The 22,813-nt window shown below is 41.0% G+C and overlaps 2 protein-coding genes across 4 annotated transcripts in view; one reads left to right on the top strand and one right to left on the bottom strand.

The window, feature by feature from the left end:
- The window catches only part of adcy7 (adenylate cyclase 7), a 55,310-nt gene extending 43,267 nt beyond the window's left edge, over positions 1-12,043 (top strand). For 2 of the 3 annotated variants that reach the window (XM_044170743.1, XM_044170828.1), the window contains exons 13-27: positions 435-494; positions 1,465-1,542; positions 3,041-3,110; positions 3,240-3,337; positions 3,643-3,727; positions 4,994-5,131; positions 5,287-5,394; positions 5,916-6,112; positions 6,316-6,427; positions 6,770-6,928; positions 7,630-7,776; positions 8,054-8,161; positions 8,325-8,439; positions 9,719-9,843; positions 10,472-12,043. In XM_044170743.1, coding sequence (XP_044026678.1) covers positions 435-494; positions 1,465-1,542; positions 3,041-3,110; positions 3,240-3,337; positions 3,643-3,727; positions 4,994-5,131; positions 5,287-5,394; positions 5,916-6,112; positions 6,316-6,427; positions 6,770-6,928; positions 7,630-7,776; positions 8,054-8,161; positions 8,325-8,439; positions 9,719-9,843; positions 10,472-10,618 — 1,747 coding nt within the window. In that variant the 3' untranslated portion in view covers positions 10,619-12,043. The remainder of the gene's footprint in view (positions 1-434; positions 495-1,464; positions 1,543-3,040; positions 3,111-3,239; positions 3,338-3,642; positions 3,728-4,993; positions 5,132-5,286; positions 5,395-5,915; positions 6,113-6,315; positions 6,428-6,769; positions 6,929-7,629; positions 7,777-8,053; positions 8,162-8,324; positions 8,440-9,718; positions 9,844-10,471) is intronic. The other variant, XM_044170917.1, reaches the window with a different exon arrangement.
- On the bottom strand, positions 11,756-22,535 carry brd7 (bromodomain containing 7). Its single transcript, XM_044171165.1, has 17 exons — positions 22,377-22,535; positions 21,805-21,998; positions 21,610-21,703; positions 21,466-21,523; positions 21,124-21,268; positions 20,198-20,308; positions 19,296-19,459; positions 17,677-17,791; positions 17,259-17,334; positions 16,706-16,813; positions 16,444-16,579; positions 15,154-15,265; positions 15,013-15,060; positions 14,155-14,242; positions 12,762-12,905; positions 12,131-12,271; positions 11,756-11,932 (listed from the first exon to the last, which is right to left on the bottom strand). The coding sequence occupies exons 1-17, from the start codon at positions 22,423-22,425 to the stop codon at positions 11,862-11,864; spliced, it is 1,854 nt and encodes a 617-aa protein (XP_044027100.1). The 5' UTR covers positions 22,426-22,535; the 3' UTR covers positions 11,756-11,861.
- Positions 22,536-22,813: the final 278 nt, after the last annotated feature.

Genomic DNA, 22,813 nt, shown 5'->3' with positions numbered 1-22,813 from the left:
ATTAGTGGGCAGGACTCACATACACAAACAGCGTGGGCTGGAGTAATGTGATTAGAAGAGATAAGTGTGTGCCTAAAAGCACAAGCATTCCACCCTGTGAGAATGGAGGGCTGTGTTATCTCGGAAATTGTTAATTTCATTCATGTATGCACAGTCCACTGTAGCATTGGCAGCAGCTGGTGAACATGTCTGAGGCTGAAGTGACAGTGAAATGAAGTGCACCCACTCAAGCTTGATGACATTATGTAGCAGGATATATTTTTTCTGTGGTTAAAAGTAAGTTTGTGAGTGCGCTACTCCTGTTCACAAGCGTATATCTAACTGTTTTAGATGGATTTTCACATTTATTTGATCAGTGGCCCTGTGTTTTTTTGGCTCCCCACTGCTCTGATGTGATGAATTTGTGTTTGTGTCTAACTGTTGGGCCCTGACAGCTTTGATGAGTCTCTAGAAGAACCGTTCTCCTTGCCTACCCCTCCATTCAGCAGTTATAAGTGAGTGGGACCTTCATGGCCCGCAAGGTCCTCATTCCCTCAGTGTAGTAGTTCTCAACCTTTTGGCTTGTGACCCCTGAAAACAAGAACAAATGGATGCTTGCTCATAGCCACTTGTTTAAAGTGTAAATACAAAAGATGGTGAGCTTTCACATACTGTAAATAATTCCACCATTGTTTTAAATTGCAGATTAGTACCCAGCAATCAGTATGCTTCATGCAGTTTCCCAAAAGGAATTATTTAAATATTGTTTAATGGATTCATTTTTATGGGAGTAGAGGCTAAAATGACTCATTTATCACAATAATTAAAAAAGAGATAACACATTACACTGTAAATTTCCAATATAACAAATATAATTCGTACCAACCTTTTTAATCGTTCTGAGTCCCACACCCCAAAAAATATCTATGTGATGTCCTGTACCACAGGGTGAGAACTACTGCCTTAGTGGAGAGCCTTGCTGTCCCAAAACTAACCTGAGCAGTGGTGTAATACTGTTCTTTTCTCACTGCTACCTCTTCGTAACAGGGCAACATATGTATATCTCAAAAGCCGCCAGAAACCCTGTAACCTCTGTTGGTGGAATGACATGCTCCTATTAACACTGATCACTGACTGGGCTTGTGTGTATCTGGGTCTGTGCATCTGTGTGAGTGTTTCCTTCCTAATAGAGTAGGGGGTTTCCAAGCAGAAGCACAGCTGAAACACTTGTGCGATCATCTAACACACAGCATTCTGCATCCGGCACACTCCCTCTACGTAACTCTCTCTCTCACAAACCATATTTCTCTTTTCTCACTAATGCTCAGAATGGCATTAACCACATTGCCCCCAAGCACAGCTGTACTGGACCTGAGTAACCTGCATGACCCGATCTGGTTATCCAGCATCTGTTCCAGTCAGCTTGTGTGTTTCAGTGTCTGTCTGTCTACCTCTTCCTGATTGTCTCTGTGCTTTCCGGTGCAGGAACAAATCCCAGAAGAGTAAGTTTGATGAGGAGCTGCACAATGAGATGACTACTACCATAGATGAGCTCAGCAGCAAGTAGGTCCATTTTTACAACAAGTCAAATCACATTGTACGTACGTTGTACATTTCATGAAACAATGTAACCCAAATTGAAAAGAAAGTATATGTAATATGAAAAATATGACTTAAGGTTGAACAGCACGTATTTGGTTGAGAATTGAAAACACCTGCAGAATCCTTGAAATTTAGGCATACCAATGTGAAAGATTTCTCATATTGAGATATTGTTGCTTGACGCTCTCGAGTTTGAGTGAATTTGACCAAAAGCTTAACTTTTTGGCCATGCTAACGGCGTGGCTCTTGGGATGGCAGTGGTTTATCGGTTGTTTGGTAGGTTGATCCACCTCTTTGGTCCAGACTCAAATTTCTCAACAACTATGAAATACTGTAGATTGCCATGAAATTTTGTACAGACATTCATGGTCCCCAGACAATGAATCCTACTGACTTTGGTGATCTTGACAACTGCTGGATGGATTAACATGACATTTGGTACAAACATTCATGCCCCCCACAGGATAAACTTTGGTGATCCCCTGACTTTCCTTGTAACAGGTCAAAATTTCAATCTGTACAATACTTGCTTTATGACCAAATACTTACAAAACTAATGACACTCCCATCAGCTTCAGTTGTACTTTGTGTTTATTGCTAATTAGCAAATGTTAGCATGCTAACACACTAAATTAAGATGGTGAACGCGGTAAACATGCCTGCTAAACATCAGCATGTTAGCATTGTCATTGTGAGCTTGTTAGAATGCTGATGTTAGCATTTAGCTCTAATTACCGCTAGGCCCACATACAGCCTCACAGAGCTGCTAGCATGGCTGTAGTGTCTTCTCTGGTCTTGGTATCATATCTATGCAAATACTAAATATTGTAAACTTAAAATTTTTAGCAGGGTGGTATTTGACTCCTCCAGGATGATAGAAAACATATAGCTTAATTTACAAGCCTTCATAATGGTCTATTTGGATCTGTGGTGTACAGTATAGTACACTGACATGAAATAGTAGGTTTGTTTAAATGTTTTTTTGTTCATAATGAACAGAAATGATGAATACAATGTTAACTTTCTGCATGTGTTTCTTGATTCACTGTGATCTGCCAGCAGTAGGCAGCTAACGCTTGTTTGATTAATATCATCAGAGGTGCAAGAGACTGCTGTTGAAAATTCAGACCTTCTTTTCAAGGCATTGCTATTGTGCCAAGTGATTGTGTCAAGTGTGAACCCACCGAAAGCAGTTGCAGCAGCTATTTATGACCTATGTGATCCAGTGCTGATTTACCCTTTAAAGCAGTCACAGTACAGATGTTAAACTTATTACACTTGAAGTGTAAAAGTCAGAGCAATTATCTATTATTTATTTCTTTTTTTCTTTCCTCCTACCTTTCTTCCCTGGTTTCTTTTTCCTCCCTCCCTCCCTCCCTTCTGTCCTCCTTTCTTTCCCTCCTTTCTCCTTCCTCCCTCGCTTTTCTTTCTTTCTTCTTTTCTTCCTCCTCTCTCTCAGGCAGTGGTCTAAGTCTGAGGAGAGTGGCAGCTTAGCTCTGTGGTTTCCAAAGAAAGATCTGGAAAAACAGGTTAGTTGGACACAAAGCTGCAAATAGATAATTAAAAGCATTTATAATTCCACATTGTCATGACATTTCCATTTAAGCATCCTGGTGCTGAACAAGAGGTTCAGTGTGTTCTGTTTTTCCTATTCTAAGTACCGAGCCCTGGATTTGCCAATGTTCAAACACTATGTTGGCTGTGCCACCTTCATCTTCCTCTGCATCTTTTTGGTTCAGATGTTTGTCACAAAGGAGTGAGTATGACCAGATTATCCTCAAAAATCTATCACAAAGTTGTCAGCAGTTACAATGCAGTGCAACGGGGGAAGAAGAAACATACTATGAAGATTATTATTATTTTTTTTTTTAGATTAGATTCAACTTTATTGTCATTACACATGTAAAAGTACAAGGCAACGAAATGCAGTTTAGGTCTAACCAGAAGTGCAATAAGCAAGTGCAGGATATAAAGTGTGTGCATAAATGCAAGATAGAGCAGTATTATGAAAATTTAAAGTATTACTGCTTTTTGACATACTCTGTTTTTTATTTCCCTCAGCCGACAGATGTTGGGGATGTCATTTGGAGTGTTGGTTTGTGTGCTACTACTGACCCTGGCCATCTGTTTCGCAGGTCACTTACAGGTCAGTGTGTTAAGTTTTATGCTAACATTTTAGATATTCAGTCGATTCAAGTTTTCAAGTTCCAGCTCTTTTCAGGCATTTTGTCCCAGTTAACATTTAGGTTTGTAGAAAGTGGAAAAGCCTCACAGGCACAGCAAACTCGTCATAGCTCTTTAACAGCAGCCCCTCAACCCACGCCGGATGCAGGCCAGTGTCAAAGAGTTGGCATTTGTCCAGCAACACGTGTTAAAGTCCCACATTGTATAATGTTGGCCTGGCCCTGACCTGCATTACATGTGTATGACTCACTCATGAAGTGTTTTGCTCTAAAATGGTATTCAATTAATTGAATTTCCTTGTGTATGAGAAGTGAAAATTAAATGTGAAATTCTTTATAGATAATTATATTGCTGTTGTGTGAAGGCCACACAAGATGAATGCCATAAAATACAGCCTTCAGGAATTTTTTTATTTTACTCTCCATCTGTCAGTAGCCTTCCTTAAGCTTACTCCCCATTATTTGGGCTTGTATTATCCAACAAGCAATGCACAGCTACTAACCTTGTGGTGAGATTGTTGTGGCAACTGCTGTTTCCAAGGTCAAGGAATTAACTTTAAATCTCAAAATAAATACATGCATTCTAGGTCAGGCGGTGAGGGATTTGCAAAACCACTTCTGTCTCTTTGTTTTTAATTTAAAGGAGCTGAAATGTTCTGTTCAGAATAAAATGTGTTGCATTTGACCATATATTTTTCATATTTAATAATTGCAAATTATTAATCGCAGACATGAAATTGTTTACATTTTCCATAATGTTGTTGCATGTTTTACATAATGCAGAGCTCTGGGCAGGTCTGGACAGTGCACTTGCAGAAGGGAGACAACCAAAAAAATGATCAAGATATCATAATATTACATTACTTGCAGCCTCAAAAGGTCACAAACGTGTAACAATAGGCAAGTGCTTGGTAAATAAAGGCAAGGGTGAAAAGGATGTGTGTGGTGTTTCACTGTGGCAGAATTAGCCAGTGTGAGAATGGAAACATGGAAGCTATCCCTTGCATTCGTTGTGCTGTTACGCTTTCTATAGCTAACCTCCTGACACCTGACATTCAGTCCTTGACAGGCAGTGTCTCCTCTCAGACAGATTCCCACACTGGAAATAGCCAGCGATGAGTCACTCGCACATGATGTCTGGGGATGGATGTAAAAGCTACATGCTCCTCATACCTGTTTGAATTCCATCTTTCCTCGTCTTTCTCCTCACTTTTCCTTATTTTCTGCAGCACCTGGTTCCAGAGAAGCTGTCAAGGTGCCAGTGGCTGCCAGCTGTGTCGGAGGCGGTGGTAAAGCGGCCATGTGTGCGCCTCCCTCTGGCCACCATCACTACTACGGTCATCATTATCTTGGCTGTGTTCAACCTGGTAAGACTCCGCTGACATGTCGATTGCTAAGAGAGTGTCATTATATATACTCTGCTATTTCTAGCTGTACAACACTTCACAGCTGCCATGCCAAACTTCAAAGCACTCTGTCCTGTGGTTGCCTGTCAGTCAAATCTTTTTTGATCCCCCTGCAGTGCTTTGTCCAAACACGTGTGACAGAATGTTCCGGCGATATTGCTGACCTGCCTCACAAAAATGATTCCCACGAGGAGGGATTACAGGGAGATCTCTTCTACCTGCCTGTGAGTGATGGATTTGTTAACCATAGACGATAATGAAATGGCAATGTTAAATGTTTTTTCATATCACACTGGATTAAATAGTATTTGCAAATAGTTCTGGCATGTGTTTAATGGAGTACCAGAGAAGACATTTGTGCATCACCATGACTTGGGTTTTAAGCATTTTAAGTGTATTAATAAATATAATTATGATAAGTACATTATAAATCTATAAATAAACATAGTCATCTAAAATATGAATACATATTTTATGTAATTACAACCGTGATCTATTGTCAATTATTCATTTTCTGTTTATACACCACTTATAGATGCTTCAAAGGAGGAGTTAAGGTTACACTTAAAATGTCCTTATCTCTGCTTACAACTACATAATAGTGTGCTATAAAACATTTTATTATTTGTTTGCATACTTATAATATAATGCTAAATAGGGTTCTTTAAAATAAGTTGCCACTAGATTTGTCGCTACTTTTATTTGACCCTGGTCTAATTCCATCCCTCGCCTTTCTCTCCTTCAGTACTCCGTGTACTGCTGTATCCTATCGCTCATTGCATGTGGAGTCTTCCTCCGAGTGAGTTTTGAGCTCAAAGTGCTCTTCCTCACCCTGGCCTCCACAGCATACTACATCATCATCCTCAGCACCAAGAGAGAACTCTTCGTCGTCTACGGAAACGAACTCTACACTCAGATCAACAGCAACTGGAACTGCAGCAGGTGGGACTGAATGTAGAAAGTAAATCAGAGCAGTTTGAGAAGTACAAACTTATAACAATATGATCAGTCAGTGCTGGTGGTCAAAGTCCCGGTTCTATAAAAAGACATTACATTCATCAATTTCAGTTTACACGGAATAATCCTGTATAAAATACGTAAATGGAAGTGAAGTCCAGCCAAACATTTTCTGGTATGTTCTGCAGCAGAGAAGATGGATCTATCCTGAGAGGGTTAGGGCTGGTGAAACACCCCCAGGTGATGAGCTGCATATACATCACCCTGTTCCTGGTCACTATGCTCATCATCTCACAACAGGTAATGACAATCTTCACCTCTCCGTCCTCGTTTCATTTCTTTCCCATTTTTATGCCTCACCTCCCAAATAGACAAACTGAAAACAGATTAACAGATTCAAAACAGAAATGTGCAAATCATTAAAGTCAAATCTTTTGTTGGCCTGTCATGAATTTATCTATATCTTTTACATATGTGTCTGTCCCTGCCGTCCACCAATTGTAAAATTATGAGAAGTATTAAAATTCTCAAAGTAAATAAATCAGAGGCTGCAAGAAATCCAGGAAAATTCCAATGGAAATAGTTTAAAGTTATAGTTTCCTTCATTGCCTGCTCTAACCTCACTGTGTTTGGGTCTGCCAGAATGAGTCCTGCTTCCGCCAGGACTTCCTGCTAAAGTATAAGAACCGCACAGAGCAGGACGAGATCGAGACCAGGGAGAACCTGAACCGCCTGCTGCTGGAGAACGTGCTGCCGGCTCACGTGGCAGCTCTGTTTGTCGAGGAGAATAAAAAGAATGAGGTGAGACTTCACTCAGTATAACAATTCATTTTATATTATGATCAGTGGCTCACTTTATTCAGCCATCATTCACCAATGGAAAGGCAAATTACCATAATTTATCAGCATTACAGAGACAGAGCCACTCAACCTAAACATGACCTGCCTCAGTGGACCCACATCTCAAGTGTCATTTTGTAAAATGTAAACAAAAATCTGATATTCATCACTACAGTTTGGTAGAAGTCAGTTCAATTTTACATTTTTTACATAACAATTTTCTTCATTTTTATTAATGATTTCACAGTTCTCAGGATAGTCCAGTGTCTCCCGTGATGTTTGTGTTGTGTAACTTCTAAGAGGAGGCAAACGTTTCACTAATGTATTCAGGTCATGTGCATTAACTCAGGTCAGCTTTAAAATAAATGGAGGGAATTATAAATGTCAGCAGGTGCAGTGTCATTGCTTGCGCCTAAGGACAAAAGCAGAGGAAATTTCTTGCCCTCAAGTGACACATGATACTGTGCACATGAGGTCATCAGTTTATTGCTGACAATGACTTCAATGTAAATGTGAAACATGTCATGGAGCATTATACTGGACATATTTTAAAACCCAGTGTCCATCAGAAGTGGTTCCCTGCTCTGATGTCTTCCAGTGTCTTGCTTTCCTTCTGTTGCTACTAACTGTGCTTTTTGTATTTGTGGGTTTTTTCCCGATAGGACCTTTACTACAAGTCCTACGACTGTGTGTGTGTGATGTTCGCCTCAGTGCCGGATTTCAAAGAATTTTACACTGAGTGCGATATCAACAAGGAGGGCTTGGAATGCCTGAGGCTCCTGAACGAGATCATTGCTGACTTTGACGAGGTCAGGAAGTCAAAGAAGGATAAGAAAAACCTCTCTTTCATACTGGTCCCACCAATTTGTTTACCAAGTTCTTTTCTGTGATACATGACAGATGTCTTTAAAGGCCCAACATCGGCCATCAGTGGCTCTGATTATGCTCTTTTTCCAATTCCCAATGTTAACCATATGGACGAAGAATAAGAGCTAAATCCCTATAATGTACATGCCAACAGGAATAAATACTGTATATGATGAAGTTCCCTCACATCACTCTTTTGGTTTTTCTCCAACCCAACAGCTGCTGTCCAAGCCCAAGTTCAGCGGTGTGGAGAAGATCAAGACAATTGGCAGCACTTACATGGCTGCTGCAGGGCTTAGTGGGACGCCTGGTCAGGAGAACAATCAGGTGGAGTAGCTACTGCTTCAGACCAGGGTCAGGCCTGGGTCAGATCGGCTTTGTTAACTGTTTGTTAGCAAGCCCGTCAGCATACTTTTTGACCATAAAAACAAAAAAAAAACTCATAAAGCTTGAAGCGGTCATAATGAGGTTGTTGAATATGTTCTTTCAGGACAGAGAGCGACAGCAGGCGCAGATAGGGAACATGGTGGAGTTTGCCATCGCTCTGATTGGCAAGTTGGATGGCATCAACAGACATTCCTTCAATAGCTTCAGGCTCCGTGTGGGTGAGTGTGCTCAGCTGCTTGGCAGCTTCAGCATAAACCTTTCATTGACTGAATACTGCACTGCACTGCACTGCACTGCGTCCAGCTCCGTTAGGGCTGACACAATAACCCAACAGGTTTCCTTGGTTACACCGAACATGATTGGCATTCATGTAGTGTTCTTGCCATGAGAGCAGTCGCATTCGCTGACACTCCATTATTAGGTTATCATGTTGCACTCAGGACTGTAGTAGAAGTTAAACCTACCTTACCAGAGTGAACCCATCTTTATAAGCTAATGGACTGTAACCTTTGACAGAAGTTTGTTGCCTGTAATGTTGAGGATCTGGGAGCTTATTTCCCCTCATAAATTACTGTGGTTAACTTAAGTACATCAAATAATATATAAAGTAAACATCATACTCAAGCCATGAGATAGAGACAGAACCCAGTTGAGTGTCTGAGAAAACCTCTATCTGTCGTGTCTGCAGTCCTGACACAGTTATTCCCACACAGTTGATTCTGAGCAGACATCTTGGATAAAGGTTTTGGTTAAAACATTTACATTTCTTTGGAGATAAAAAGGTACATAAGGTATAAACACTGAAATTTTGCACTGAGTGGTATAAACCTTCTTTAGCAGAATGCTATCCTTATCAGCGGCCGTGTCTAAACAACTTGTGACTTTGAAACAAAAACCACTAACTTCCACTTTTGAGATGCATGTTTATTAAAAAGCAGTTATTGTTTGCCACAGACTTTTTCTTTGACCGGTGACGTGATTCCTCTGCTGCCAGTTTCATGAGGCTTGAACTATTCTGCAGTTGATATATTGGTCTCTCCAGGTGTGAACGGTTTCTTAAATGACTTTATTGTTTGTATTACAATTCAAGGTAGAACTGCACCTTGTAAACGGAATAAAGCCAAACAGTTCTCCACTCCTTAGCTAAATAATATTCCTGCCTGAAAGTGAGTCTGGGTAACTTTGCTGAACAGCTGCCACTGTGGCCACAAAGGTCAGAGAAGTGACTCAGTAATGCCAATTACACAACAATATCTATATAATGTTTGCTAACATTGGGCCACTCAGAAAACCTTTGCTAGTTAATGTCCTTGACAAAAATGACTGTAAACCATAAATGAAAATGTTTTCCATTCTAACATTTGAGCTTTTCTGATAGATCTCTTAACTGCAGCCTGAGATCTGTGGATGGATGACTCATTTTTCTTCTTGAATATTATATTTCGTCCTCTCTTTTCTTATACAGAGTCAAACTTGAAACTTGTTGTTTTTCCGCAGGCATTAATTACGGCCCAGTGATAGCTGGAGTGATCGGGGCGAGGAAACCTCAGTATGACATATGGGGCAACACAGTTAACGTAGCCAGCAGAATGGAGAGCACAGGGGAGCTCGGAAAGATCCAGGTACATTCAGCACCAACATTTCATCTGGTGTTCTTAAAGGTCAAACGGTCACCTGTCACTTCTCACAAAATTATTGCTCCTTAGCTTTGTACCGCAGATCTCAACACAATCATGGCTGGATTTAGAAAAATCCAATTTCTGGTTCAGATTTGACTTGTCTTTATCCACTTTTAACAGTGACAGAAAAAAACTATTCCCATTCATAAGAACTCATAAGAACATCTCATGAGATGAACATTTCATTTGCTTTTCCTCTTGCACTTTATTGCTGATCATCATACTTATCTGTGGATTCAAAGCAATTCATGCTTTAACTTGAGAAACTACTTTAATTACTTTACCACCTCTGCTAATGGCACTGCTCCCAAAATGTAATACTAGCTACACTATAATGCTGTCATAATGAAGTTGTAAGTTAATACATGTATTCAGTAAGAGAAGTCAGGTGTTACTTTTGCTGAAAGGAAGTTCACACAATGGATATTGGACTATGTAATTTCATTTGGGTCTCCAGATGTGGTTTTAAATCTTACTATTTAGCAACAAGACACAGAACATGTTAAAAAAAAATTGCTGTTCAAAATGGACTTGTGTTAGTTGCAGTTATGAATTCTGTGTCTACATCCAGGTAACAGAGGAAACGTCTGACGTGCTGCAGAAGCTGGGCTACTCATGCGAGTGTCGAGGATTCATCAACGTGAAGGGGAAAGGGGAGCTGAAAACCTTCTTTGTGTGTACCGACATGAGCAAGCAGCAAGGTATGGGGCTGAGCTGAGGCCAGGCCGCCACAGCCGACAGAGCTGGAGACAGTCTCGTGTAGTTTATAGACTCCTGCGCGCCACAAGTGTTGAGAGAGAACTGACTGTAATACAGCTGTGTTCCTGTGATGTTGCTGCGTATTAAGGAGGAAGTGCTGGATGTCGCACTGAACCAACACTTTCTACTCTGGACTTGTTGGGACAGATCAGTACGTACAATCACCATCTTTTTTCTATTCACAAACACATTTACGTCCAGTGATCAGTCATTTTTGTACTTCTTTGTCTTTAATTTAGATGTTGTTTGGGATAGAAAAACAGTGTATTGTACTAATGCCAAATACATTTGTGTAGTTTTTGAAGACCTCTTTGGTCCTTTAAAAACAAAACAATGGATTCTGTTTGAATCATAATTTGAAACCCATCTGATTAAACTGTTTGAGCAGGGATGGACACACTGCTGTTACTGTGTAATGAGCATGACATTTGTGAACTGTTTCAACATGAAAAACAGGCTGTACGGAAGATAAAGATATAGAAAAACTCTTTTCTTGCTCCTTCCTTTGGGACATACTCACATAACGAAAAGTAGTAAGTTTCTGGCCTAGCTGCAAATCCTAGTTACTGTATCCTCAACCCCTTTGATTGCCCAATAAGTTTAGGTTCTGGTTTAATAATTGTATATGTGAGCATCTTTTAGGTTCCAGCTGTGTATTTTGGCCAGAATAACAACTGTTTAATGTTACATATGACAAGATATTTGCTGCGTTTCAGGAGGAAATAGAAAAATCCATGTGCTGTATGTATGTCATCTGTTAGTGTTTATCCTGCTTGTCTGCATGAATGCTGCGATGAGGGAAACCTGTGACGCTCTCCTTGGTGTCCTTAGTCTGTGTGATCGAACAACCTGCCTGCTGTGAATGTTTTTCTGTGTCCAGCTCAGATGATCACCTGAACTGAAAACTTGATTTGTCTTGTGGCCTTATCTTTTTGAGACCATCATCTTGTCTGTAATTGTGATTACATAATAATAATAATAATAATAATAACAACATATTGGCCTTTATGTGATTAAATGTGACATTGATTTTTGTACAGTTACAGAATGTAATAAATGTTTGCAGTTTGTCATGCAATATTTCACAGGAGCAAAGTTTTATATAAAAAAGGGTTTATTGATTTAAATGCATACAAATGTCACAAAAAGGACCTTTTGTACAAAACTTAAGTTATTAAACTGTAGGGATGGTTGGAATTTCATTATACAGCGACGACTGGAACCGTATCCTGACAACTGGACAAGGTCTCCATTGGTTCAGCCATCTCCTGCACTGAAAACATTGAAAAGTATAATTAGATGTGCTAAATTCTTGCTGAAACTCTATTTTTAAGCTTGGACTCTGCATTCCAAATAACAGACTAATAAATGTTATTCAACACAACCAGAAATGTTTGTTTATATTTAGATAAAAATATTCAAGTAAAAAATAGTATTTCACAACTTTCAATATGTCCAGTAAGGTATTTACCTGTAGTGAGGTCAATGAAGGGCTCAGGTGGTTCTGGAGGTACAGCGATGCCCATGGCCCTCCTGATGCCGTAGACGCTGCTGACGTCACATGGGGCCACTTGACCAGTCAGCTCAGCCAGGTTCCCAGTCACCTTCTCAGCTGCAGACAAAGGAAGAGGCAAAAGGAGACAAGAAATTATAAAAGACTGTGTTATTTGCATTTTAAGACGAGACAGTCATAGGTGATAAGAGTCAGACATGGCTGAAGTCTCCCATCTGCTGATTTTTGCTACCAATTCAACCTTTCACCAGAACATTTTACACAGGAAGTTCTGTGCTTTGTTAAAGGAGTAGTTTGATATTTTTGTGAAATACACTTATTCGCTTTGAATAAATGAGAAGATTGATACCACTCTCATGTTTGTACGGTAAATATGAAGCTACCGCTAGCAGCCGGTCAGCATAGCTTAGCCGACGTAAAATCCAAGGAAAAGACATAACAGTTGTTGGTGAATTCTTGTCTGAAGCTAAAAGACAAACTGCATCTGTGTAGGATGGCTGTTAAAGAGGTAAATGGTGTGTTGTTAGAGGTCTACAGCTGTTGGCTTGAGTAGAGGAACAAAGGGGGCCATGCACTGAGAGGCTCTTACCCAGCTCCAGCTCCTTGGCAGTCGGGGCCAGCAAACAAATCATGTTAGGTGGCTGCTTGGCGCTCAGACGCTCCTTCTGTGCTTCCTGCAAGTCGCGCAGGAGCTTTGTAGTCTCGTCCAGTTTCTGCTGGAAGTGCAGGGCCTCTGCGACAGACAGAAAGAAAGACAACACGCATGCAGTTAATACTTCCTTTTGGGGTCCTCCAGTTACCTTGTGGTAACCCCTCCTGTCCTTGGTTACACGTATTGAACACATCCTTTCTTTCGCAACCCTGATGTGGACCCCTCAGTCTTACTGTTACATTAATCAGAGAAAAAACTTTGATGGGCTGTTAGAAAGATCTAAGAGGACACATAATGGGATGCTGAATGGCTAAATTGCTCATCTAACTGCTTTAGATGAGGGCTGTTTTTTTTTTTGTTTTTTTGAATTACCTCAATGGCAACAGCATTTAGAGTGTAATTATGAATTTCTTTGTTCACATATTCCTTTGAGACGCACATAAAGCAGTCAGGGCTGACCAGGTTCAGAAATCTGTGTCCTGCCCTCTGGGTTGGGCAGATCATGTGTGATCTTCTATGAGAGTGGGTCGTTATTTCAGTTGTATGGATTCCTTATCAAAATGATACACTTGTTATTGCGGAGCTGAAAATGTTTTGCTGTTCATCTGAATGGCTTCCTTGGTTTTCTGTCTGATACTGAAACTGAACTGAAAAAGCTACGAGCCAATTGATGTGTGCATGTGTGTTTTCATCTGGTTCTCCCGTCTATGTGGCAGGTTTGTACTCATATTGAGGCAAAATCACAACGTGATTAATTGGATATGCAATTTAACCAGCGCTGCGACAAATGAATCGATCAACAGAAAATCAAGTGACAACAATTTTGAAAATAGATTAAACGTTTAAGTCGTTTGTCAAGCAAAAATGCCAAACATTCTCTAGTTCCAGCTTCTCTCTCTGAATATCTTTGAGTTTTGGACTGGTTGGACAAAAATTTGTTATCACCTTGTGCTCCAGGAAACTTGTACTAACTATAACTATTTTCTAACACATAACAGAGTAAATGGTCACTGCATACACTATCCACTGTCACACCAGTTTCACTGGTAGTTTATAAGTGTATAACTCCCCCGACAACTGCAACTACATACATGTACATACAATGTTACGGTTTACGGCAGGCAAGAAAAAATATTCAAGACCTTTTGTAAACAAACATTTTAATACCTTCTAAGGCCTTTTTTTTTTTTAAGGGGGCTGAATTCAGTGCTTTTTTTTAGACTTTCAAGATTTGCAGATACCCTGATCATAAAAAAAAGAAATAATCTCTAATGAAAATGTTGGCTGCAGCCCTATATGTAACACAAACTAAGTCAGTCAGAAGTTTTACCCCCAGAGAGCTCCTCAGCCATCTGCAGGCCTGCAGCAGAGTGCAAGAAGTCGAGCCTGTTGCAGTTGGATGCTTCGGGCTCAGCTACCTATAAGAGACGAGGGGGGGAGGAAACAACATGTTTAGTCAGATTAGAAAAATGCATTCCACAGCTGATGCATCCAGGGAACATCCAGGCCTTTAGAAGCCTCTTTAGTCACGCTGCTTCTGCGCTCCAATAAAATCAAACCTAATGAAAAGCTGCAGCACCCGGGCAGGGGATGAGAGTAAACTGGAGAGAGGCCAAAAACAGCAAACAGCCAGGACAGAGGGTTGCTGTGTGCCTGATGGAGGGGCCCGTACTTTGGTTTCCTCCGCTGCTCTGAGGAGCGATTCAGCCACGCAGCCAGCGGGCACTGAAAGAAAACACGGGCCTCTCCAAATTCTCAGCGAGCACTGAGCGAGTAGCACCGCTGTGTTTTGAAGGGAAATGTTCTTTCCATGCGCGGATGGATCGCAGCTAAAGGCAGGCCCCTGCTATGTTGACACAGCTGGTTGATGCAGCAACCATCTGCAGAGGCCATCTATAATGACAAAATGAAATGAAAGTATCCGCACACGAGGTGTAATGCAAGAACACGTGCTGCACGCCGAACAACGGCACAGCAGGAGCTCCTCTCCCGAACATCACATCCAACGCTGATGAGGGTGAATGGCTCCAGTTTTGAGTTACGTAGCACATGCTGACATTCCTCATTATGAACTTAATGTCTATTTCCATTTGAACCGTGTGGTGGGACACACGAGGTACAGAAGCTGTTTATCACTGAGGACAGGTTATTATCTGGGATTCAGCTCCAGATTTGTGCCAACTCTCACCTCCATGTCATCCTTGTCCTCTTGGGTATTTGTTGCCTCCTCCACCTGCTAGAAGAAAAAAAAAAATCATTCAGTCAATTGATGCGCTGTTTAACTCAGTAGCAACGAAAGTCAACTTGGATCAGTTAAGGTGTCACTTACTGGCTCTGTCTCCTTCAGGGTTTTTGAATGCTCTCCGTTCGTCATTGCATCCAGAAGATTGTCTGCCAGTTTATACACATACTCGTCTGATTTGGCCAGGAACTCTGACAAGCTGCCAAACACACACACACACACACACGATTGAACTGAGGAGACGACACAGACGGTCACCGAGCAGCAACTGAATAAAGTCAAACTAAATACACAACTGCTTTCTGCCACAACGATTCAACACATACTATGACGAGCGGACCGGAGCTGAAAACAAACGCAGCGGCATGTCTCACGAGGCACATCAAGACGACAAGCTCACACAAAAAGCTTTTATTTATTCTATTTTTAAAATGTAGTGAAGTAGAGATGACAGCATTCAGAAAGATAAATACTTGTGTTTAGTACAAATCAAACAACACACTTAAGTACAGTAACAAAGCATTTCTTCCAACTCTGTTACTAGGGCTGAAACGATTCCTCGAGTAACTTGATTACTAAAAATCATCAAACTATTTGCATGAAGCTTTGTTTAATCCATATAACTATATGCAGTGCACTTTGTTTTGCATTACTGTCGCACAACGCGCGTACGCTGTGTGTGATCAGAGACGGTTCAGAGCGTCTTTGGTGTGATTTGACAGCGCGGATTACAAAAAGGAGGAGGAAGAGAGAAAATAGCGAGGGTCGCAGAGAAGAGACAGAAAGTGTCCACGAAAACTCTGTACAGTGTGTCTATTGTAAAACTGAACTAGCCTACCACAATAGCACGACGTCTATGCTTCAGCATCTCAGCAGAATTGCTCTTTAATAAAGCAAAAGTATTTCTTATCCGATTACTCGATTAATCGATGGAATAATCGGTAGAATACTCGATTACTAAAATAATCGATAGCTGCAGCCCTGTCTGTTACTGAATGACCAATGTTTATAAGATTAAATTGGCTCTGAATCCTCGGTTTGTTCTAAACACAAAACATCCAGTCACCTTTAATGTTTAGTCTGGATACAGAAACTCAAGAGGTTACCACTCCAGCACAGACCAAAGCCTCAAAAGTAATCAGTAAACTCTTGGAGGGGTGGGTGTGATGAGTGTCCTGCAGCACAGCAGCCCAGAGTACCGTGACATATTATACACGACAGACAGAAGATGAAACCAAAAGAACCGATGGGTTGAAGTCAGGTTGAGGCCCCCAAAAAGAGAAACATCTGGAAAGTAATCAGCCAGGAATGCTTTAGGTGACGTTTTGTGTAAATGCCACAGAGCTTTGAGTGCGTTTGTGGCCATGCTGCACATACCTGTCTGAGCCCTGCAGACTGGACTCCTCGCCATAGGAACAGTAGATGAGGTCAGAATCGTCCTTGCTGATGTTGGCGAAGCTGGAGTCGTAGGTGGGTGCGTAGGAGGTGAACGGCCCGTAGTTGAGGTAGGACACTGTGGAAAGTGTCATTATCAGCTCATTATCTGTCACGTCACGCTCAACCAGCAGGGAGGCGAGGCCTTGATATCAGGTCTCTGATATTAGCGTTAGAAACATGAAGTTGGGAGGCAGTGCAGTACCTGGAGTAATCCGGTTCCTCTTGTCCTCCCTGAAGCCCTGCAGGGTGTTCACACCGCTCTGCAGCCGATTGGACATCATGCCCAGTTTCACAGGACAGTAACCAACATCTGCAGCGGGAAACATTTTATCAACTGTCAGAAGTTCTCTCTCCACCTCATTTTCTTAATTAATCCAAGATCTGGGGCTGCAACTAACTTTTATTTTCATTATCGATTAGTCTGCCAATTATTTTCTTGATTAACCATCTGACAAATAGTGTCCGTCACAATTTCCCAGAATCCAAGGTGACGTTTACAATTTTTTTTTTGTCAAAGCAGCACTCCAAAATCTAAAGACATTCAGTTTACAATCATAGAAGTCTGAGAAAACCAACAAACATTCACATTCATATTTCCAAAGCTGGAATCAGCAAATTTCTGACATTTCTGCTTGAGACTTTTTATTAAGAATTGATTTAATTAGCTTAATAGTTGCCCATTAATTTTCTGTTGATCAACTAACGGATTAATGGACTAATCGGTTGAGCTCTATTAAGGTTCCAGATGGACATACCTCCCACTGATGGATCTGCTGGGTTGAGGATCGCCAGAGTGGTGGAGCCATCAGACTTCCGCCTTGCAAACTCCAACTATACAACAAATAAGTTACAGGGCTCAATGGCAGGAAACCCCCATAAAAAAAAAACCCCACCTTTTTTCAGTATAAGAAATGACTGTGTTGTGGATAAACATTTGGGATGGACCTGGAGAACATTAGACAAACTTCTACACCATCACTAATGGACCAACATCGGCCACCCCGAAGCCTCACATTGACAGGCAAAAACTCTCATGACCTGAAGTTAACCCTTCAAAATGTCTAAAACACCAAATCCCCTATTCATCATTTTGTAAGAGCAGGAGTCATGATGTTTTTAATAGGATGTGTCAATATGAAAAAAGAAGTCCTGAGTTTAACCCTGCTTTCTCACATCACACTGCAGCACTCTGTTGGACAGCTTTCCTCCAGATTCCTCGATGACCTTGCGGATTTCCTCAAGCTCTTTCTCTGCCTTTGCCGCTTCATCCTTGGAGTCCTTGTCCTGTCTGCAAACGAAACGCAAATTGAAAGACGGCAGATGAGACACCTTGAATGAAAAAGTTTTTTTCTTTGTGGCAATAACAAAAAGCATGCACACTGCAGCAACATACTGCAGGGAGAACACCTGTGTGAGCGCTTCTGTCCATTAAACGCCTACGTTCTACTTTCATTCCTGTAAGCGTTTTCCTGACGTCAATAAACGCCATCAAGATTTTATTCACAGCAGAGCTTTCCATAAGAGCAGGCTGACTACTCATTTAAGTCCAGCCGGCTATTTTATTATATTCATTTTCTAATAAAATAGAATTAGATACCCCAAATCATGTTTTAAAAACAAAATATGATGTAATGGAACTTCCTGCAGTAATATATATGATCAAGTATATATATTTTTCCACATCATACATTTTATCCTGTCAGAGTCATTTTCTCCTGTTTTGTGTGTAACAAAGTGAATGTTTCACTTAAATCATACCTGCTTACTAGGTAGGTGTGGAGTATATCAATAGAGAAGAAAAGGGAGAGGAAAGATGCCACCCAAAAGGAAGCTAGAGTGTAGCGGACATCAACAGAGGGTGAAAGGCTTCTTAAAGAAAATATGCAATAATTAACATCAGTGTATATGATGGAATAGTAACAATAGAATGTGCCAGAGGCCACCAAATTTGGGCTTTTATGGCCAAAAATGTTCTCCGGGGTGGGGGGCATGCCCCTGGACCCCTCTAGCTAGTTACTCCATATCCTTGTGGAAAGCCCTGTCACAGTATCTTCTGTTTTTATACAGAAGGTAAAAAGTAGTTGAATGAAAAACAGCACTGTAAAGGTTTCTCGTCTGTTCCTCTGATGCTGAGTCATAACCAACGCGTGATTTTAATCGTCAGGTTCTGTTACATCATTGGGCAACAACACTGATTTAAAAGATGCACAGCCATGAGAGAAAACAAGACCTAGCATGCTGCCAGGAATTCCTCACAATCTTAGCCTTGAGCTTCACAATGGAAAAGTGATTCACTTTAGTGTCAGAGGAAAACAAACTCAAAAAAAAAAAAAAAAAAACGGAATGGGGAACTGTTTCCACCAAAGTGCTGCATTTTTACTTCTGGCTGATTAGTCATCTCAACCTTACCTGTGCTGACATGTGACTGACAAGTTCAGCATTTATTTCAGTTTTACAAATATGTGATTGTGGCAGCCAAGCTGGAAACTGTAGTTGGATGAACCACATAAAAAAAAAAAGAAAGAAAAAAAAAAAGAAAGTTTATTTAAGACCAGGGACAGCTTTTGGCCATTGCTTGATTGACATGGGATATCTGAGATTCTTAAACTGACTTTAGAATAATGTACAATATTAAGCTTCAAGGGATTTAAGTAATGAATCCATAGTCATGATTATTATTTCACTCCCTCACATTGAAACCTGGGCACTCCTAGCTTAAGAGCAGCTATGCTGAAGTGGCATTTGACTCTGGCTTAAGGAAACATGAATGTAAAGTCGACAGGTTTAAGGACCTGGGTGTGCTGGGTGTCTGGGAGCTCTCGCTGGTGTCTGTGGGTCCCTCTCTCTTCTGGTCCAGGCTGGTGCCCCCTTGTTCCTCAGACTTCCCTGGCTGTTTGGCAGAAGGGTCGAGGCCGGACATGAACTCTATGCTCTGCTTCAGGCTCTCCAGCCTTTCCTGTTGGAAGACAATTAAAAGTGTATTTATTGTTTTCACTTAGAGAGAACAAGAACTGCCTGATAAACCTGTTGGTACTACTGATGCTGTATGCCATCCTTCTGAGAACAATTTGAGGCTATGTGCTGCCCCCATCTGTTGTATTATAGCAAAAGCAAAGTCATTTAACTTGGTTCCAGTGCTCCATGTGGCGTTTATAGCAAACACAACACTGCTGCACTTTGTTAAATTAGTATAGAAAGTTAAATAATGACATATTGTGGCACATAAAGCTTTGTGTCAGAGAGTGGGAAGATTTACACATGTGCAGTAAATACCATCTGGGTTTAAAGAAGTTTCTGTTGAAGGGTCTCCCTAACCTCGAGACTTTTCTGTCACTTGTTTGGTTTTCACAGACAACGGTTGTGTGTTGACTGCATATCTCATTATCACTGTATACTGACACATAGTTTCAAATAAACCTGGCTACATTTTCTATATTAACAGATTTAAATTACAAAGATACAGCAAAAATAATACATGCCCCAAGAAGAAGTTTTTTCATACTAAAAGGCTATTTTTTTAATAACACTAGTTGTCTACAATCCCTTAGTGAACACTGGTGTGAACACCCTACAGGGGACAAACGGATGAAGCCATGGTCCATGTTCTCATGCCAATAAACTGAACAACAGGACAATCCGGTGCAGTCGGTATGATTCCTTTAAGAAGTATTTTTCTGAATCTTCAGTTTCATACCTGGCTCAAGATCTTCATTCCAGAGTGTAACAGTTTTCGAGCTGCTTTATGGTATATCGTCTCAGGTTTGTTGTAAATCATGGCGTTTTCACACATGATCCTGAAATCCACCTGCATCAGCAACACATAACACTTCAAACGCTTGACGACATGACAAAAACACATGTGAATCAAAATGCATTAAGGAGTGTATAATCCTGGTCTTCATGACAAACCTTATGACTTGGTCCATGCTATGGTTATGGAATTTGGCATTTTTTGGAATTTGGCATTTTTGCTTTATTCTCTGTGCAAGTGCTCTCATTTTGACATTAATCCAACACGATCAGCATCTTCCAAGTTGCAGTTATGTTTAGGGATGTTCAGATCAAGTTTTTTTTAGCCCAAATCCAAGTCCTTTAACACTGGGTATCTGCTGATACCGAGTCTGATCCAATACTTCTCAATGTTGATTAAATATATATCTGATACATTGAAATAACAGCTGTAGACTATTAAATCTGACAAACCTTATTTTTCACAAGTTACTTGATCCAAATACTGAGGGCGACTGATTCAAAACTATAAAGCTGATCAGCTTAAATTATTGATATGATACAAATAAAAGTTTAACTGGGAGAAGGCGACTCCTGAAATTGGCGTGATGTGATCAGCTAGAGAGAAGACGTCTCACTCTGTTGGAGATTACAGAAACACTTGCGGTTGTACAGTTGCATTACAGAGTGATGCTTCTTTTACCTCATAAACAATCTTTGGCTGAGTACAGACCCAGGCCTGCAGAGAGCACACAAACCCACAACAGCCAAGTTTAATTCTGGCCTGTCACCAAGTTACTCATGGAATTAACGTTAATTAGCGAGAGCTGATATTATCCCGCAGTGTGTGTATACTTAGCATGCAATAATACACACGTGTAATACAGATACCTTGAGTTCATCCAGCGACTGGTAGTACTCTTTCTTTACTTTGTCCTTCATTGTACTGAAGTCCATTGGCCGTTTGATAATCGAAGAGTAGGCTGGAGCAATGAAGTCTGTCACCGGAAACGAGAAGAATGCACTGGGATCTTTCCTACAGCGAAAACACACAAATACAGTATTTTATTCACAGAACCATGCATACAGTAACTTTACTGTAGAGGAAGGGGGGGCTAAGGGTCAGTAATATAATCAGCACTGTGAGGAGACTTGCTGCTGAATGTGCAACAGCTGATAAATTAACAAACAGATACACAATTATCTCATATCAATAAATGATCAATGCTGCACCTTTGGAGCTGCCTGATGAGCTGGTTCAAAGCTTCCTGCAGAGGAGTCTGTTCCTTTTCTGCGGGGAAGAATAACAAAGCATTAAGGAAAGGCTTCAGAGAAAGAGTGGATATAACCTGCTAACAAGAGGAAATTTGAGACTACCTTCCAATTTATCCAGCTCTGAACGTATAGGAGTTCTGCTCTGTTCTCGGTCATCATCTACATCTGCATCATGTCCTTTCTTCTTCTTTGTCATCTGACATTAGAAAACAATCACTGAATCTAACATGCAGAGATTAAACATCTACTATTACTATCCCATCTAGAAGAAGGGGATAGGATCTTTAGTGATGTTACCTTTTTCTTTCCTCTATCATCCTCTGGGGATCCAAAGCTTCTCTCTTTATCCTTCTTCTTTTTCTTCTTCTTGTCCTTGGGTTTGTCATAGTCCGCCGGCTGTTCGTCGTAAAAAGTGTCCAGACTCGAGCTTCCCGTCGTCACTTCGTTTCCAGACACTTTCAACACCAACTTCAGTGGTCTCTCTCCGTACTCTGCAGATATCAAGTCAACAAAAAGTATTATCGAGACCCGTGACATCTGAGAGATGCTAGAAACAATAACCGTTAACAGCTACCTTACCTAGCAGGCGTTGTAGTGAAACTACAGCTAACGTTGTATTGTAATCTTAAATCGCCGAACCTGTATTAACACCAAATTGTGGCATTCTGACAGAAATATGCGGCAAATAAACAGCTAACCCAGCCCGGTAGCTAGCCTAGCAGTGCGCTAGCTAATCAGCTAGGTTAGGACTATGGTCGTGCTAACACGGCTAACAAGCGCAAAACCGGGGATTCTAGCCTATGCATTTAAACACAAATCTGTAAATAGTTCAATTGGATACGTGCTTGAACTATCTGCACATGAAATACCTTCATATCCGTGTTTGTCGGACTTGTGTTTTTTGTGCTTCTTGCCCATTGTTTGTATTGTGGTCTGGCAACGGTTGCTCTCTCTGATCTCTGTGGTGGCGGAAGGACTACATGGGAAACTGCGCAGAGCAATGCAGGATCCCCAGCGCCACCTGCCGGTGTGGCGGTGATAACGCGTGGTGATTTGGCCACCCTTATCGTCGGTAGGGGGCGAAGTAAGCCTGGTATTAAACTTCAACCATGGACCAAGCCCTGCAAAACTTTTATCCTGTGATGAGTAGAGAACCCTTGTGATTCCAGATTTTAACTGCATTATGGACCATTTAGAGAGAGGATTTGACACTGAATTATACATATTTCTGCAAGCACAAGCAACATCAGAGAGCCATAGCAGTCAGCGAGGCCATCTTTCAATTGGAGCAAGCAGGTTAAATCAT

The sequence above is a fragment of the Siniperca chuatsi genome, linkage group LG1 (genome assembly GCF_020085105.1).
Source record: "Siniperca chuatsi isolate FFG_IHB_CAS linkage group LG1, ASM2008510v1, whole genome shotgun sequence".
Lineage (NCBI taxonomy): Eukaryota > Metazoa > Chordata > Actinopteri > Centrarchiformes > Sinipercidae > Siniperca > Siniperca chuatsi.
This window is presented reverse-complemented; position numbering and strand designations above follow the sequence as displayed.